Source organism: Gopherus evgoodei, chromosome 5 (genome assembly GCF_007399415.2).
Source record: "Gopherus evgoodei ecotype Sinaloan lineage chromosome 5, rGopEvg1_v1.p, whole genome shotgun sequence".
Lineage (NCBI taxonomy): Eukaryota > Metazoa > Chordata > Testudines > Testudinidae > Gopherus > Gopherus evgoodei.
In genome coordinates, this window is record NC_044326.1 from 5,742,730 (window position 1) to 5,761,447 (window position 18,718).

The following is an 18,718-nucleotide window of genomic DNA, read 5'->3' on the forward strand; positions in this document are numbered from 1 at the left end:
GAGTCCAAATCGAGACACAGGAGCACAGGCCCTGATCTCTGACTCTGACTTTGCCTCCATTCTGCATCTCGGTTCCCCGTGCCCCTCGGAGCTGGGACTCCAGGCGGAGATTAGCCTTGAGGTGCCATGGGCATCCTCTGCTTTCCTCACCACCTGGGAAACAATCCCAGCCCTTCTGAGCCAGGTGGCACCAGCTCCCTTACCAGGCCGAGCTGCTCTCCCCGGCCCGGATGGCGGAGGCCCTGATGCTGTCTTCGTCTCTCCCCCTCTCTGCACCAGGACCACTCGGACCTGCCGATTGGAGCTGCCGCCACCATGGCTCACGAAATCGGGCACAACTTTGGCATGAGCCATGACAGCGAGGGCTGCTGCGTGGAGGCCACCCCGGCTCAAGGAGGCTGTGTCATGGCCGCTGCCACTGGGTGAGAGGGTGTCGGCCAAGGGAGCGGCTGGCCGCGTCTGCCCCGAGGGCCTTGTTCATTGCAGGCCCCAGGGGTGCTGCCCTTCCCGGAGTCCGGCGTAGCGATGGGCACCATGTCTAAGTTATCCTGAAGTAGCTGTTGCATGTTTTATCGCTACCCTCCATTCAGACCGGCGCACGCGTGTGGTCACATCTCTTTCCAGCTGCTGAAGGGTATTTAACAGGAGCGCTGCGGTCTCTCTTAGCTCCTGTGGACGAGACCTGTGTTTCTGTGGTGAGGCGGGGCACACTTGCACCGCACCTACCTCGGGTGGTTTCGCTCGCACCGAGGATTTCTGTACAGACCCAGCCACAGATTCACCGAACAGGCAAACTCACTAGCTGTTCCCCTCTGAAGAGCCAAGTTCCTGCTACACGAGTCTCATCTGAAAGGGGTTTCTATCTATCTGCTCCCCCGAGGCAGTTCTGCACCAAAACATTCAAAATTCTGCCCACAATATTTGCTTTGTCAAAATAGCACAATACAATCACATCGTTTTCAGTCATTATTTCTCAAACTGGGTTCCATGGACCCATGGGGTCTGCGAGGGCGGTCCAGGGGCCCCGCTGATAACCTCCTCCCCCTCTCTCCCAGTGCCTCCTGCACACTGGGGAACAGCTGTTCAGCGGCGTGCAGGAGGCACGGGGGCGGGGGAGAGCAGGGGTGGGAAGAGATGGGGTGGGGCTTTGGGGGAAGGGGTGGAGTGGGGGCAGGGCCTGGGGCTGAGTGGGGTCCTTGAGGAGCTGCAAAATTTTTTAAAATCAAAATGGGGCCCCTTTACCAAAATGGGCTGGTAAAGTTTGAGAACAGCTGATTTAGGTAACTTATGTCAAAATGCCTGTATTAAGACAGACAACAAAGATTCCGGCAATGGTTTTTGATGAATAGGTTCCTTACTAGACATATTAGCACATCTCTATGGCTCCATAGTGAGCGAGAGGGACAGAATCTCGCACGCACACCCGGCCTTGCCCCCCGATTCAGGCGTGGGCAGGCAGGCTCAGCCCGGCAGGAGCCACATGCCGAGGGGCTGTGTGTGTGTGGGGTCTGTGTGGCGCAATCTGGGTGCGGGCAGTGTGGGGCGGGGGGGGAGGTGTTTTGGAAGCACAGTGGCTCTTTGTGGGGTTCTGGGTGCAGGGGATGGGACTCTGCAGGGGATCCAGGTGAAAGTGGTTGGGGCTCAGCGGGGGGGCGGTCTGGGTGCTGGGGAGGTGGGGTGGGGGTCTGGTTGCAGCTGGTTGGGGTCCAGTGGGGGAGGAGTCTGGATGTAGGGGGCTTGGTGGGGTGGTCCAGGTGCGGGGGTGGGATGGTGGAGCCTGGGAGGGATTCTGAGTGTGGGGTGATCCAGATGTATGGGGGCTGGGAAGAAGAGGGGGCAGTTCCTCATACAGTGACCCCTTCACCCTGCAGCTGGGGAGCTATTGGGGGAGGAAGCGGGGGGTCATTGGAGAGCTTCCTGTAGCCAGGGAACATTTCCAGAGGCAGGTATGACTCTGCCCCGGCCCCAGAGCGCACAGTAGGAGCCACCAGCGATGGCATCCCTAGCTCAGCCCCTCCACAGCTCTAGGCGCAGCACGATAGTGAGTGAGGGGGTGGAGAGAGCCCAGCTCCGTCCCCCGAGGCAGCGATTTACATCTCCCCTGGCTGCTCCCGACACTCAAACCAGACCCACGTCCCGCTGCCCAGTGAGGGGCGTATGAATCAGTTTTTCTGTGGGGAAATAGTAAAATCTGCGGGGGACATTAATTCTGTGCTTGTGCAGTGGCGCACAATTCCCCCAAGAGTAATCTAGTTAGGAACTTCTCTGGCCCCAGCACTGCAATACCTGAGCACTTCACAGGCTGCTTGCCAAAGTGACCCTGCTCCGGAGGACGCTTCAGTCATTACTCTCCAGTACGATGCAGTCTGGCTTCAGGGCCTGTTTCAAGACAGAGATTAGTGGTGCCTCGGGCTGGATATCGCTGCATGTGCATTGAAGACCCCGTGCTCTCTAATTCCCAGGCATTCAGGCTGCCAGGCCCAGGTGTGTCTGTGCCTTTCCTTCTCCCCTTCGGAACTGGTTGCTCCGATTTAAATATCTCCCCATCTCTCTCTCTCTCTCCCACTCCACAGCCACCCGTTCCCCCGCGTGTTCAGCTTCTGTAGCAAGAGACAGCTGGAGAGTTACTTCCACAAGGGAGGCGGGATGTGTCTCTTCAACATGCCCAGCACCAAAGACCTGGTGATTGGCAAGAAGTGTGGAAATGGCTTCCTGGAGGACGGGGAGGAGTGCGACTGTGGGGAGCTGGGGGTAGGTGCCTCGGCTCTGCAAGGAGAACTGAGCCGTGCCCATGGGGGCGCTTTGCTCTCCGTTATCTGCTGTGCCCCAGGCGGGGCAGAGCAGGGGCAGAACCCCCCCCTGGATGGAGGGGGAGTGAACTGGGGACAAAGCGGGGAGGGATTCGGTTCAGTTCAGTGGGCTTTAGATCAGATCCCCTGACTCTGAGCGCTTACAATGTGTTTGTGCTGCACCTAGCACAGTGGGGCCCTGATCTTAATGGGGCCTCTGGGCGCTACCCTATATTGTGTCGTCAGTGAGAAATCAGTGTGAACTGGGACGAGGTTCAGGCCAAAGGCTGTTAGCCTGGGGGTCCTGCTGCTCGTTTGGGTGGGCAAGTTGTGCCCCACCTTGTGCCTCAGTTTCCCCATCTGCAACATAAGGGTAATGATACCGACCTTGGTGAAGTGTTTCAACCCCTAAGGAGGGCTGAAGAGCTATCTTGGGGAGGGTCCTCGGAAGCCAGCCCTGAGCAGGGTGAGGGGGTGGGAAGGGAATGACCGGGGTCAGCTTGAGAGAGGCCAAGTAGCCAACTGACCCCCGTGGCTGGCTCTCCCCGTACAGGAGTGCACCAACCCCTGCTGCAACGCACACAACTGCACGCTGAAGGCCGGAGCCCAGTGCGCCCATGGGGACTGCTGTGAGAGCTGCCAGGTAACCTTGCCAGGCCGGGGGAGGGAGGTGGGAGCAGATGGATCTGTGTAGAATCGGGTTTGAGGAAGGGAGCCCACTGTTGGGTGTGCCGTGACCCCGCTGGGCCTGATCCTCAGCAGGGGGCTGCTGGATCCCAGCTTAATCCTCTAGCTCAACCTGCCCTTGTGTTGGCTCTGGAGGGCTTGGGTTCAGTTCCCCTGGCTACCATGACGATGGCTGTTGCCCATTAGCCCTCGGGAATCCCTGCTGGCTGCTCTTGTGGCTACCGCAGGGGCTGGGAGTCAGGAGGCCTGGATTTCCTGTCCTCGCTGGCTGTGAGGAGCAGCATTCGGGCCCCAGGCGGGAGGATCAGGAAGGAGCAGAGCCAATCCCAGTGCTGATGGAGTGGCCAATCCAGCTGCCAGTCAGCCTCCAACCCACCGCACTGGGGGGCTCAGGAGTGACGGTGGGGACCAGGCTAACAGTTGTGGCTGGGGGTGGGCACGGCTAACGGGCTTTTTGTGGCTGCTGGGACCAAGGTGCAAACGTCTCTGTTCTCCTCTGGCTCTGGCAGCTGAAGACAGCTGGGACCATGTGCAGGGAGCCGGCTGGATCCTGCGACCTCCCTGAATACTGCACGGGGGCCTCACCCTACTGCCCCGGCAACGTGTACCTGCTGGATGGCTCGGCCTGTGCCGGCGGGGAGGCGTACTGCAGCCATGGCATGTGCCTGACTCATCACCAGCAGTGTGTGCAGCTCTGGGGCCCAGGTGAGCCCAGCTCCCTCCCCTCCATCCCTCGCTCTCGCTGTGGGTACAGGGCTCACACCTGTCTTCTGCAGGGGGGGTGGGACACCCCGAACGGCTCTGAATTGGCCCAGCCTTTGGCCCAGCCAGTGCGTCCGACGACATTCCCCTGCAGTCGGGATGAGCCTGCGGTGTTCAGGCCCAAGGGGTGGCATGTTTCCAGGCTGGGGCTGCTGCTTCCCAGGGCAGTTCTGGCTGCGTTCGGCCTGGGGTGGGTATTTGGGCGGCCCCCTCCCGCTGTACGGAGGTTCTGTAGCTCTTGTGTCACTGGGACAGGTGTTAAACTCACTCAGCTATGCTCCAGCTCTTCTGCTTGCACAGCAGCCGTAGCCCAGTGGTCCCTGAACTTTTTACTTCCTGCCCCCTTTACCCCTGTCTGCCCTCCCTGCCCCCCGAGCAGGGGCTGAGAGTGAGGCCGCAGCTCCGGGGGAGGGGAGCAGAACACTGGACATGGGGATGGCAGCTGGGGCCATGAGGTGGCACTCTCACCCCACCCCCTGTGGGGTCTGACCCAGGCCCCAGTCGCATCCCCCAGGGGTGTGTGGGCAGCTCTGCTGTATCCCCCGCCCCCTTTCGCCAGTCCTCAGTGCACACACGGCACCCCCCAGGCAAGACCCACTGCACACAGGACACCTGCGTGTTGCATTACACTTCCATGGGACACGCACCCTTCCATCCCAGTGCACGCTGCATATGCACACCAGGTGCACACTGCATGCACACGTGCGCTGCCCATGCACACCGGCTCCGCACGCCCATGCAGACACGCAGCCAGTGCACCCTGGTCATTCAGGTATGGGCAGAGCAGAGAGCCTTCCTGGCTGCAGATTAGCAGGCGTGAGACTTGGCTCTTGGCCTGTCTCGTTTTCCCACAGGGATGGAGAATCTTCCCGTTAGTGTGTTGTTAGTGCCACCTACTGGGGTGGGCTGTGTACTGCGGCAGGGGTAAGTCTTGCAGTGCAGCAGGGGAAATGGCTCTGGAGACTGAATTCCACTGCGAAGCCGCAGAGCAAAAGCGGATCCTCCTCCCCTCCCTGCCCCCCCTAGTCTCCATGCTGCCTCTGTGCAGCCAGGGTGCAATCGTTGCCTGACGCTGGAGCTGCAAGCGTCTCCGGGGAGACCCCACCCCCCTGGGCATTTCCAGCCCCGCATTGCAAACCCAAGGGTCTTTGTGAGCAGCTGGACCTCCAGAGGCTGCTCCACACAGCTCCAACCTCTGAGCCTCCCACCCTCTCTCTGGCTTTGCACCCCCGCCATCCCCACGGTGTGGGATCTGCACGCAGGATTGCTCAGGCTGCCTTGATTCTTTTCCCCTCCAGGTGCCTGGCCGGCTCCCGATGCCTGTTTCCAAGATGTCAACACAGCCGGTGACACGTATGGGAACTGCGGCAAGGACAGCCAGGGGCATTACGTGAAATGTGACCGGAGGTGGGCGCTGGGGATTCACACCCACATGTGTAACACACCAGCTTAGTGAGTGTGATAACGGCTCCCGCTAGCAGCTGGCTCCTGTGGTAACAGGCTGCTGCTCAGTCCTAGCTCCTGGAGATCCCCGGCAGCTCAGAGGGTGGCCCCATGTGCTCCCGGTGCAAAGAGCCTGAGTTCGATCCTCACGCCAGCAGCATCAGTGTTGGGGCTTCCCTTAGCCAGAACGTGGTTTCTCCTTCCCTCCCTCCTGATGGTCAGGCTCCATTCCTTCTCCTAGCAGGTAGCACAGTGTCTGATTTCCAGTTAGGCAGGAACAATCTGTTGCGCACACACACAAACTGGGAAATACTGCCCAGGAAGGAGCACTGCGGAAAGGGATCTGGGGGTCATAGTGGAACACAAGCTAAATATGAGACAATAGGGTAACACTGTTGCAAAAAAAAAAAAGCAAATGTCATTCTGGGCTGTATAGGCAGGAGTGTTGTAAGCAAGACACAAGAATCAGAGGGGTAGCCGTGTTAGTCTGGATCTGTAAAAGCGGCAAAGAATCCTGTGGCACCTTATAGACTAACAGACGTTTTGGAGCATGAGCTTTCGTGGGTGAATACATGCATCTGAGGAAGTGGGTATTCACCCACGAAAGCTCATGCTCCAAAATGTCTGTTAGTCTATAAGAAGACACAAGAAGTAATTCTGCTGCTCTACTCCGTGCTGGTTAGACCTCACCTGGAGTATTATGTCCAGTTCTAGGCACCACATTTCAGGAAAGATGTGGACAAATTGGAGAAATTCCAGAGAAGAGAAACAAAAATGATTAAAGGTCTAGAAAACATGACCTACTAGGGAAGATTGAAAAAATTTGGTTTGTTTAGTCTGGAGAAAACAAGACTGAGAGGGGACATGGTAACAGTTTTCAAGTACATAAAAGGTTGTTACAAGGAGGAGGGTGATACATTGTTCTTCTTAACCTCTGAGGACAGGACAAGAAGCAATGGGCAGCAAGGGTGGTTTCGGTTGGACCTTAGGAAAATATTCCTAACTCTGAGTGGTTAAGCACTGGAACAAATTGCCTAGGGAGGTTGTGGAATCTCCATCACTGGAGATGGTTAAGAGCAGGTTAGACAAACACCTGTCTGGGATGGTCTACATAATTAATCCTGCCTTGAGTGCAGGGGACTGGACTAGATGATCTCTCGAGGTCCCTTCCAGTCCTACAATTCTGTGATTTAGCAGCTGTAGGTTTGTCATCCTCCTGTGCCTGCCAGTCAGTGGGCGAGAGGCCAGTGACAGTATCGGAGCGTGAAACGGGTGACGGGAGAGGAACTGTTCTGCCTTGATCCATTAGTAGCACGCACCCTCTTCACGAAGACTTTCCTGCCTCCCCGGAGCAGTGTCTGGTGCAGAGAGAGAATCATTTGTGGTCCATCCCCTCAGCTCCCTGGCAGGGCTGGTTGACTCATCCCTGGCAGACAGATGCTGGAGGTGGCACTTTGGAAAGTGAGGGGTCTCTCAACACTGCAGGGAGATATGTTCAAATGAAATATCTCTGGGGCCTGAGCGTTTCTGGGGAATGGGCAATCGACTTCTCTGGAATCAGGGGCCTTGGGCCTAGCAGGTGGTGTCATGTGACACAACAGATGCCAGGTGCTTAAGCAGACAACTCGTGAATTACCCAGAATCCCAGCTTTGTTAAGCTCCTCCTACAGCACGTCCCGATCCTCTCTGATACCGTGGGGGGGCCAATAACTCGACGAGTTCAGCAACAAGCGAGGGCCCGTTTGGTAACTTCGGTGCCTCTCTTCCTAGAGACGCCAAGTGCGGAAAGATCCAGTGCCAGAGCTCGGCCAGGAAACCCAAGGGAACCAACACTGTCTCCATGGACACCACCATCCGCTTTAATGGGCGGGAGGTGAAATGCAGAGGCACCTTCATGTACGCCACCAAGGACGATGAGGGGGACCTGTCGGACCCCGGCCTGGTGATGACAGGGACCAAGTGTGGGGATGGGATGGTAAGTGCCCTCTCCTCCCTCTGAATGGTCGGAGGATGCTGTGGCCTTTGGTTCATGCTGAGTCACCCAGCAGAGCCTTGGGCAGGACGATGCAAGACACAGAGGGGCTCCTGACTCCCTTCGCCACTGCAGCTGAAGGGAATTGGCCTGAGTACAGGCTTCAGAGATACGGTGCCCCCACAGAGGGCATGAGTTAGCCTCCTGCTTGGCAGACAGGACTGGCTGGGCCAAGGGGCCAGCTTCCTCCAGGCCCCGAGAGATGGTCCCTGCAGGTCAGGGTGCAGGCCCAGTGGTGGGAGAGATCAAGGCTGGTGGGGGGCCCGAAACAGAGAGGGCTCCAGTCTCTGGCAGTCAGTGTGATCCCATCCCTCCAGTGCTGAAGTCACCTCAGAACATCACGGCAGGACCCCGACATCTGTTTGTGCGGGGAGCAGGCAGCCAGACATGGCAGCAGCCATGGTCCTCGTCGGAAAGCTCCATAGCAAAAGGAAGATTGGGAGAGCCAAAGGGCTGGCCTGAGAGAAAGGGTTAAGAGCAATAGAGCCAGGATATTGGGGAGGGCAAAGGGGTGATGCACTAACAGGGCGTATGGCATTATTAAGCATAAGGTTTGCGGAAGGGGCAGAAGTCTTGACCCCAACAGTGAGTGATCACTTGCCCCTGTGCAGCACTGCTCACCCTGCATCTCCACACGCTTCACAAAGGAAGTCAGCCAGGTCAGACTAGGAATGAGTTTCCATAGTGGAGCCGTGGATCCTTGCCACTGGCATGCTGGGAATATCGCCCTGGCTGAACCCTTGGGGAATGCTCTGGGGACCCAGCTGGTGCTTGTGGCAAAGGGAGAAGGCAGTGCGGAATGGACTCAGGTCTGAAGAGTCTGAGATATTATTAGGGTTTGCACGTTATAGCTGCGGAGGGGCTGGGGTTGGAGGCTCCATCTCCCAAGTTGTCTAGGTCCCCATAGTCCTAGCTGAGGAGTGCAAGGTTACATTTTCATATCTGAACTCCTAGGTCCTTCCCCACTAACTCCCCTCTTGCTCATTTCACTCAGGTCTGCAAGGATCGCAGGTGCCAGAACGCTTCCTTCTTTGAGCTGGAGAAGTGCATTTCCCAGTGCCATGGCCATGGGGTGAGTAACCATCCCAGAGCTTTGGTTGAGTCCTGAGTTTGGCTCAGGTTCTCCTGTTAGGTGAGCGTCTCACAGCCAAGTGGCCACCTGCCCTTTCCATGCGGGTCCAGTAGAGAAGGGGCTGAGTTCGAGGGGGGCAGGTTGGGTGACCTGGGTTCTAGATCTGAACTTTGCTTCAGTTTGGGAGTGGTCAGGGCGTGGTTCAGATGCCTGTCTTAGCTTAGCACCACGCCAAGCTCAGAATCCCGGTTGAGACCTTTGAGCAGGAGGAAGATTCATAGGCCAGAAGGAGCCATTCTGATGAAAAGTTCAAAGGGGATGAAGGTTTGGTCTCTGAGGCAGGGCTCCCCGGGATATGAATCCAGAACTTCTGGCATCGTAAGCCAATATCTTCTCAGCAGGGCTCCCACGGGCTCCTTGATGAGAAGAGGGTGAGTGAACTTGGAGCGATTTGAGTGGAGTGCAAAGTTCTGCAGGCGAAAATCCCCCCTCCAGAGCGTGGGTAGAGAAAAGGGCTTCCAGGGCACAGCTGGTTGAGTGATGCGACATCAGAGCATTGCCTCAGCGAAGTCCATGGGACTGACCTGCAGATGTCCGGGTGGGCGGCTAGATGGCTGAAGCACTTCACCCTGCTGGGAGGGGGAAAGGGACAGCCAACGAGGATCTTGGTTTGATCCTATGATTACAGACTGGCCTGGCCCAAACCGTGAACACCTAGACAGATGGCCCAGAGCTCTTCCAGTTCTGCTGTCACTGCTCTGCCGCTCTCCTGGGGAGGTGGAGCCTGGGATAGCTGAAGCTAACTGTGGTTATGCCTCCTTCCCCACTTGGGCCCCCTCTGATGTGTGTTTGCCTGTGGGAGCTCGTCACCGGCTTTTCATCTCCTTGTGCTTTGTCCTCCTCCCAGTCTGCTATTGACCCTTACTCTGCCCTGGCCCTGACCCCCTCCCCCGCACCTGTAGGTTTGTAACAGCAACAAAAACTGCCACTGCAGTGCCGGATGGGCCCCCCCGTACTGCGAGAAGCCAGGCCTGGGGGGTAGCGTGGACAGCGGCCCCGTGCAGCACGACAGTGAGTTCTGATGTCAAGCCCGAGGTGGAGGGGGGTGGGGAGATGGCCCCAGAGCTTCCACACACACCCCTCAGCTCAAAGCCGAGCCACTCCCTGGGATGGGAGGTGGGAGTGAAGGAAGTGTGGAGCTGCTCTCTGTGCCCCAAGAACAGCGAGGCGGAGAGAGAAAGCAGCTGATGGGACAGCACCCAAGTGGGGAGGTTCATTCGGTATCTCCGGCTGATCTCCCCATACACAGGGAAAGCTGTTGGTATTGCTACCCCACAGCTGCCTCTTCAGCAGCTTCTCTGGTCCCTGGTGGCTGGGCAGGTGCTACAGGTTGTTCGCAGAGATGTGGCTGCAGCCCCAGCTTGCCCAGGGGGTGGGTGGGAGGGGCGTACATTGGGCATGCCGTTTTGCGTGTGCAGGTTAGGCCCACAGCAGAGGTATCGGGGTCTGTGTTTATGGCGCTGGCGGTCAGAGAAGGTGGCTCTGTACTGGTCTGCGGTGAGCCCCTACGAGGCGCAGTGAATGGAAGGGGATAGACACAGATCGCGGTGTTTCTATGCAGCCATGCTGTGGAGCCGAACTGCTCTGAGGTCTGCCTGTCAAATGGGAGCGGGTGTTTTCCACCCCCTATGTAAGGGGCTGATGCAACTTTGAGCCCCCTCCTCATCTCTCCACTTCCTCCGCCTCCCCAGACCATGAAGCCATCTTGATAGCCCTGCTGGTCGTCTTCCTGCTGATCCTCCCCGCCACAGCTTTGGGGATCTACTGGTGCTACAGACGGAAGAACTCGCTCCTGAGCAAATGGATAAAGAGCACAAGGAAAAGCCAGGAGACGGGGAGGTGAGTGACTGATGGAGTCAGAGACCGTCTTCCCCCTTGAGGACCCAGCAGCACCCACAATGATTTGATTCTACTCCTCGACTCACTGGGGGAGAGAATAGGTGGGGTTAGCGGTATAGAGCAGAGGGCCCAGATTGTTAAAGGCATTTAGGCACTGTGGTGCTCAGCATTGCAACACCTACCTGATTTAGGAGCCTAAATCTCATTGTTAGAAGGGATTTAGACACTTAGGAGCCAAAATCCCATTGACAGTCACCTGCAACACCTCAAAATCTGGGTCTGCTTCTGATCTGATCTAATGCCAGTTTCACATGGAGTCACTTTGGGGGAGTTACTTCCAATATAGGCTGATGTGAGATCAGAGTGTGTGATTCTTGCTTGCATGCATGGGGTTAAACTGATAGCCAGATTTGAGGCTGGGAAGGGATTTTCACCTGGCTGAATTGGAGTTTGCATCTCCCTCCAAAACACTGAATGATCCATTAGACTTAGGTGCACCCTACGCGAATACTGGCTACCTCCATCCAGGTGTCATCTTCTGTTTCTAGGGGACTGCAAAAGTTTTCTGTGTCAAACCAGATCAGTTCAGCATTTCATGTGTTCTGTTTGGTCCCCTCCTCCTCCTCTCTGAGCCCCACTCAGATATTTAAAAACATAGTTAACAGCAAAGGAAAACAGCCCCATCTGTCGATTTACATCCTGGGCACATTCAGAATATGCCTAGTGAAAGTGCTACCTTCCCTCGGGTATTAAAAGTAGCCATGTAACCATACTCGTTTCCCCTTCTGGTTCATGTGTCCGTTCCGGGGACTGACAGCCAACACCGGTGAGGGCAGCAACTGCAAAGCATTTGACTCTTTCTGTGCTGTGTTTTCTGTTTTTGATTGGGGGCAGGAACAGAGCCATCCAGCAGAAGGGAAACGGGGGCCATTCAAATGCGGCTTTCACCTTGCAGGATGTTTCCTCCTCTCGTAAAGCTGCCAACAGCACTAACAAAGTAAGTGGGGGTCTCACATCTTTGCGGGACCGATTACTCCAAGTTTGTCTCCTCTGCCTAGAGTGGTGCTGCAGCTTCGCGTGTATGTGCTCACATCTCTCTCTAGCAGCTGACTCCAACGCCTCCAAATCTGCGACCCGGCAGATGCTAGCAATGATTCCTGGAGCTCAAGTAGGAAGGGCTTGTGGTTTTATTGGTACTGGAGGTCCTGGGTTCCGCACCCGTTGACAACTTCCATGGCTGGATGTATGTGGCCATGGTTTATTTCATTAGCATGATGGCCGAAGGGCCAGATTCTGCTCTGCATTTCACTTCTGTAAATCCAGAATAACCCCACCGAAGCCAGGAGTCACTCCAGATTTACACCACAGACTCCAGGCCAGAAGGGACCGTTGTGATCATCTAGTCTGGCCTCCTGTGTAACGCAGGCTGGGGAACTGCCCCACCATAACTCCTAGAGCAGAGCTTTGAGAAAGGAAGCAGCATAACACAGACCAGACGTGGGTCAAGAATCTGCAACCTGGCTGGTGCTTGACTGACTATTCCATTCAGTGAAGACTTCGAGCTACTCGTAACTCAGCTAAAACGTGTTACGCTCCCGTAAATCATGACAAGACCCTTGTCATTCGATCACATGGCTACTTTTCCCACCAAGGCCTCTTCCTCCTGATTTGCTTCTCACCACTGCCCTTTTGAACAGTGGTTCACTTTTTGAACCATTCTCTCAAGTCCCATCTTCTCCGGGACAACCTGGCAAAGGTGAGGGGTGGGCAGTTGCGGCAGGTTAGAACGACATCCCAAAGGTGCCGCTTTTCAGAGGTTGCAAATGATTCTCCTTTAATGGCTAAAAGCCAGGACTTTGCGCTGAATCTCGGCGACTGTGGACAGTTTTACTGCTTGTCGTTCTGCTCCAGTGCTGGCACTTGGAATCAGTACGGTGGAAGGATGCCTTGAGTTTAGTGAGCATGTTCGCTCTGGCTGGACAGCTGCTTGGAGCCTGCAACTCTCCTGTCCTGTGTGCCCTCTAAGCTGCACACCTGGGCAGCCGCCCAGGAGTGATTCACGTGCCATGCAGCTGATTAGCAGAGCCCACACATCTGGCAGCATGTGTTCAGGTGCCCCTCCTCCCACTGCTTTCCAGCTGTGTTGCTCCTGCGGCTGCTCCCGGGACCCTCCTCCTGGCTGTGCCAAGTGTGGGGAGGTGGGGGGGGAGATGCTGACGTCAGGGTGTTCCCCCTCCTCCCATCCCTGTACCCCATCTCCGCAGAGCAGGAGAGGGGACAGTTTGGCTCAGGACTTGGAGCTGCTGCGATCTGAGGTCTGAACTATGGTGGGTGAGTGAGTGTGCCTTTCTTAAAGAGACAGCGCCCAGTCGCTGAGCCTTCCCCATCAGCCAGATCATAGACTCATAGACTCTAGGACTGGAAGGGACCTCGAGAGGTCATCGAGTCCAGTCCCCTGCCCTCGTGGCAGGACCAAATACTGTCTAGACCATCCCTGATAGACATTTATCTAACTTACTCTTAAATATCTCCAGCGATGGAGATTCCACAACTTCCCTAGGCAATCTATTCCAGTGTTTAACCACCCTGACAGTTAGGAACTTTTTCCTAATGTCCAACCTAAATCTCCCTTGCTGCAGTTTAAGTCCATTCATCATCACACAGTCTGTCTGTCTCTTCCCCCCCCCCACCCATGTACCCCATCTCTGACAGGGGAGACAGGGCTCAGGACAGAGCAGGAGAACTTTCAGTGGGTGCCTTAAAGAGACAACACAGGGTGTCTCTCAGATACTTCCCCAGCAGCCCCCCATGTACACACACAGTGTCTCTGGGTCTCCCTCTCTCTCACTCACTCACCTCCCAACACATACTTGGTGGTGGTGGTGGTGGTGCTTCCTGCAGTGCACATATATTCTCTGTCATTTTATTCTCTCAAGATGTGTTATTTTAGTGTTTTACTGGTCTATTTGCATTTCATAATATTGTATTTATCTTACACTTAAATTTAATTCTTTGAGTAGTGAGTTCTATAATGCCTAACCCGTCCTGGCTGGAGTAATTCTCCCTATGGCAACTTTTTAAAATATATATTATATCTAAGGTGTTTCGTTTCTCCTGGTGGCGCACATCCGCACAAACCTTGGTGCACATAACATTTATTTCGCACATGGATGGAAAAAATTAGGGGGAGCATTGCTCCTGTCCTGTCCCAGAATGCACTGGGTCTGGTGGAAAATCTGAGCTGGACACTTCCAAGGTAGTGCCCGTTCCTAGTTCCTCTCCCGGGGTGACAGTCCCATGGCCTTATTTCTACTCTGCTTGCAAAGGTTGAGCGTGGCCTTCAGTCATGTGAGGGAGAAGGCAAGGAGAAGAGGCGGGATCAGTTGAGCACCGACCCGCAGAGGAACACTTAGGCACTGAACTGCTGGATGCCTGCTGAGGGTAGTCCCTTGCCAGTGACCGGAGACCAGGGCCTTAGGTTTGACTTCATTTGTTTGTTCTTCCGGCCTTGCAGGCAGCCAGGGGCATCTTCCCCCTCAAACCGAATGGTTCCCAGCCTGTCAGCATTGTCCACCCTCTTCGCCCAGCTCCCAGCCCAGCCGCTCCGCCCCACCGAGACCTCAGGCCGTCCAGGCCACCGCCTCCTGGCGGCAAATCCCCCGTCGTTCCGGCCAAAGCGATCAGCTCCCAACCCAAGCTGCTGCCTCCAAAGAAGCCTCTTCCCAGCACCCCCGTGAGGACCCCTGTGGTGAGTTTTTCTGGTCGCTCCCCAACGCACAAGGGTTTGGTTGCTGTGTCGGTCCCTGTTGGAGTACGCTGAGGTGTCCTTTCCCATCTCAGTCAGCCAGGACCCATTCAATGCTGCTAGGACCCAGGCTAAATCTGGGTGTCTCTTTGTCCCTCTCTAGGGCTGAGGCCAGGCATTGCCTCTGAGCTGACCCTACCTCCAGTGGTAGAGCTTTTAGATCGCAAGGGCCTGGGTTCAGACCCCGCCTTGTGCAGCCAGGGCTAGTGGCTGACAGCCCCAGAGGCTGTCATGCCGACGGCCTGTTTGTCCACCGAACAGGACTCTGCCCCGGGGCCTTCACCCCTAGCCGCCTCGAGAAGGGATTTCTGCCTCCTGTGGTTCTTTCCAATGAGATGCTGTGCCGAGATAAGCAGCTGCTAGGTCTCCCCAAAGAGGTGGCTGTGGTGGGCAGAGCTAGCCACATACAGCAGCAAGAGGCTTCGAAGTCCGCCTGGGTCCCCTGGGCCACAGCCTCTACACCAATACCCCATGTCTAGTTCCCAGCAGCCCCAGCTCTGTCCTGGGAGAGGCCGTGTTGCGAGCAGCTGGGGACTGTTCCTAGGACAGAGAATCAGCTGGATTGACACCTGCTTGTACCGTGGTCTCCTCTAGATCATCCCAAAGCACAGACCCCCTCGCCGGCCTCTGCCTGGGAGCCCTCTCCTGGCCAAAACACCTCCCTCGGCACCGGGACGGACCCTGCTGGTCACGGTCCCTCCCACCAACTTCAAGGCGGCAGGGGCCAGCTCTACCAGGTACCTAACCAGGTAAGTCCAGAGTAAAGCTTGAAGCTTGGCTGCCCTCTCACCTGGCTGTGTCCTGGCAGGATCCCGTGGTTCAGCGTGCTGGGGCTGAGGCCACCAGGAGAGGTCTCCCCCGCCCCGCAGCTGTAGAGAGCAGGGTCCCGGTGCGGCGGACATGCCCCATTCCCTTGCTACGGCAGTAACAGAGGAGCTGCAGGCAGCCTCTAAAGCATTGAGCTTGACAAGTGTGTAACAGCAGTGAGCCGGCGGCCGGCACCTCCTGGGCCCAGGCAAATGGTCCGTGGAGCTTGAGAGGGCCCAAGTCAGAGAGCCTCCTGGGCTGAGGGCTGCCAGTGACTAGCCAAAGAGGCAGCACTTGGTGGTGATGGGGGAAGTCTGGGCAAAGAGAGCCTGATGGAGTGCCCAAGGGGGCGGTTGGGTTGCTGGTTGGAAGGGGGCAGGGGCTGAGCAGGGGCCAGGGGAATGGTCCGGGGGTCAATCTTGGGGAGGAAGCTGGATGGCTTAGGAAGCACTACGCAGGGGTAGTAAATGCTCTGTGCGGCTGGAGGGGCACCGTGGGGCATGGGTGAGTGAGTTCTCGCTGACTGAGAGGCCCCTGGCAGGGAAGGGGCTGTGCTCAGAGGCCCGGGCAAAGGGGCTGTGGCATGGGAAATTTCTGTACAGTCAGATGGCATCTTCCTTCAGCCTGAGCTGCCCACAATCTGCCAGGCTCTGCCCAGAGACCCAAGGGCTGGGGAAGCAGGGGGGCACGTGCAGGATTTCCCTGCAGGGTTGGGGCCTGTTCCCTGCCATGTGCCCAGAGCGCAGCGAGCCGGCAGCAGCAGCAGTAACAAGGGAACCAGGCTGTGACCGGCCTGTTTCTCCTTTTCCTCCCTGCCCACGCCCTCCGCCTTCCAGCCATCCCGCCAATGCTGCACTCTGTGGCAGGAGCTTGATTTGCCAGCAAGAAGGACGGCCTTGTGGTTAACGGGCCAGCTTGGGGAGGGGAACTGCAGGTTCAGTCCTCTGCTCTGCTGCAGACCTTGGGCACATCACTTTCCATATGTCTGCACTCGAAACGCTACCGCTGCAGTGACGGGAGGGGTCTCCTGTTGGCGTAGATAATCCACCCCGCCAGGAGCCAGTAGCTCGCTCGGAAGAATTCTTCCATCATTGCCCCAGAGCTGTCTAAACTGCAGGGGTCAGGTTGGCTTAACTTTGTCGCACATGGGTGTGGGTTTTTCATGCCCCTGAGTGATGTGGTTGGGTCAACTTCAGTTTTGAGTGTAGACCTGGCCTAAGCCTGGGCTCTGATTCAGGTTTGAGCCAAGCCCCCCCGTCTGTCCACACACAAATCAGTCTGACTCGGGGAGATGTCCCAGGACATGACTAGAGGGGTGATTCTTGCTGTGGCTTGGGTCCCAGCCCTGGTCGTTGTGCAGCGCAGTGTGGACAGATTAGCATGGCCGGGAGACCTGGGTCCACCCACTGTAAGCTCAGGTTTTCAATGTGGTGTGGACATTCAAGTGTGGGCTTGGAAACACTGAGTCCACAAGCCCGGCTCCCACAGACCCAGGTTTACAATGCAGTGCACACATCCTCTTAGTCACTCTGGGCCTTATTCCCATGCAGTACGTCAAATGGGACCCCAGTAACATTGCCCTTCCTGGCAACACCATGGGGTCCATATCAGAGAGCTGGCGTCTCACTGGTAATCATGTTTTTTATGGCAGTGCCTCAGGGCCAGCCAGGAATGTGGCCCCATGCTGCTAGGGGCTGCACAAACACAAGGTGATGCCCTGAAGGGTTACAGTCTCGACGCACAAGCCAGACTCCGGCACCAGCAGGATTTGGGTGGTGCCTGGGCCACAAGCAGTCTCTCTGCACAGGCGTGAGTTGGAGCTTGATGTTTATGAAGCCCCTTGAATGCCGAGAGCTGCACAATTGCCGGCTGGTTTCTGCTCTGTCAAAAGTGGTGTTTTTCTCCTTCTCTCTTAGGCCTGTCCCGGGGTTCAAAGTCCAGTCCACCTCCTTCCCCTTAAAGAAATGACAAACGTGGACAAAGCAAGAGGAATCCTCGCATGTGCTCCCCGAACTGGATCTCCTCATTTGCACTACTGTGGGCAATGAGGCTCTTTCGGATACCAAAGGACTATTTTTATACGAGAGGAAATGTTTCTTCACGTAGAGGAGGAGGATGTGGGGGAGAGGAAGGTGGTACAGTGCTATACCGGTGAGGTGGACAGCTTGCGGGATTAACCGCGATGCATCAGCTGCCTGCCAGGGGAATCACCCTGACTCGGCTCCTTCCCGGCTATGCCTGTTGGGCTGGGAAGGAGCAGATCTGGGTCTCCTAAGCGCCAGCACTGATGGAAGAGGCTGGTGACCAGCCGGAAGGCAGCACCTAGCTGCCTTCTCCTCCATGGTGCGCCTCTCTCGCCACCAGAATCCAATGCTGGACGTTGTTACTGCAGCTGGCGCCGGCGATCCACGCGGCCCGGGGGACCATGCAATTGCCGACTCAAACAGAGCCACCTAGTGGTGGGATGTCTGACTGGCGTGTCCCTGGAGGATCCTTGTTGTCACTCTCCCTGGCCGCCTCCGTGACAATCGTGGAGAACCCAGCAGAATAAGTTGCTCTGAAGAGGAGGCTGCTGGGAGTGCTTCTCACGTGTGGCAACGGGGTTCCTGCTGCACGGCTATTTCAGGGAGCCGGGGGGTTCCCCAGCCGCATGCTTTGTGCCCATCATATGGTGTAAGCCATGTGATTGCTTTCTGAGCTGCTAATGTTTTATTATGAAAATGGGGAAGAAGTGGGGACCAGGGGTGAGAGCAGGGGACCGGGGAGACCTATTCCCAACTCTGTCACTGACTCACTGTGTGGCCTTGGCCAACTCACTGCACCGCTCTGTGCCTCAGTTTCCCCATCTGTAAAATGGGGGTAATAATACCTACCTCACAGGGGTGTTGTGAGGTTTGACAAACTGATGTCTCTCAAGGGCTTTACGATCCTCAGATGGAAGGTGCTACAACGTATAGCAATGTGGTTAATGTCTGAGTCACTTTCCTATGACATGACACCTGACGTCGTCAGTGTCTCTGAAGTGAGAACAATGCCTTTCTCTAGTCTCCTTGTGTTCTTTCGTTTTGCTTGATCTGAATCACTGCCATCCCCGGGCACTTCCCAGTCACAAAGTGCTGTTGTCAAGGCTCTCGTTTCTCAACTTGCTCACAGATTCCTAGGCCAGAAGGGACCCACTGTGATCAGCTAATCTGACTTCCTGTATATCACAGGCCAGAGAACTAGATCCTCTCCTTTAGAAAAATATCCCCTTTGATTTAAAGATTGTCAGTGATGGAGACTCCACCCCAACGTTTGGTAAGTTGTTCCGGTAGTTAAATACCCTGGCTGTGGCACCTTTATTTCTGGTCTGAATTCATCTAGCTGGAGCATCCAGCCTTTGCATTGTCAGATTTCTGTTTCCCAGAGGTAATTACAGACTG

At 56.2% G+C, this 18,718-nt stretch overlaps 1 protein-coding gene across 1 annotated transcript in view; it reads left to right on the forward strand.

Moving 5' to 3' along the window:
- ADAM33 (ADAM metallopeptidase domain 33) overlaps nucleotides 1–18,343 on the forward strand; it is a 74,876-nt gene extending 56,533 nt beyond the window's left edge. The window contains exons 11-23 of the mRNA XM_030563388.1: nucleotides 280–422; nucleotides 2,574–2,751; nucleotides 3,343–3,432; nucleotides 3,986–4,181; nucleotides 5,537–5,645; nucleotides 7,452–7,656; nucleotides 8,708–8,785; nucleotides 9,748–9,856; nucleotides 10,537–10,684; nucleotides 11,579–11,681; nucleotides 14,199–14,432; nucleotides 15,084–15,238; nucleotides 17,213–18,343. Coding sequence (XP_030419248.1) covers nucleotides 280–422; nucleotides 2,574–2,751; nucleotides 3,343–3,432; nucleotides 3,986–4,181; nucleotides 5,537–5,645; nucleotides 7,452–7,656; nucleotides 8,708–8,785; nucleotides 9,748–9,856; nucleotides 10,537–10,684; nucleotides 11,579–11,681; nucleotides 14,199–14,432; nucleotides 15,084–15,238; nucleotides 17,213–17,264 — 1,800 coding nt within the window. The 3' untranslated portion in view covers nucleotides 17,265–18,343. The remainder of the gene's footprint in view (nucleotides 1–279; nucleotides 423–2,573; nucleotides 2,752–3,342; nucleotides 3,433–3,985; nucleotides 4,182–5,536; nucleotides 5,646–7,451; nucleotides 7,657–8,707; nucleotides 8,786–9,747; nucleotides 9,857–10,536; nucleotides 10,685–11,578; nucleotides 11,682–14,198; nucleotides 14,433–15,083; nucleotides 15,239–17,212) is intronic.
- Nucleotides 18,344–18,718: the final 375 nt, after the last annotated feature.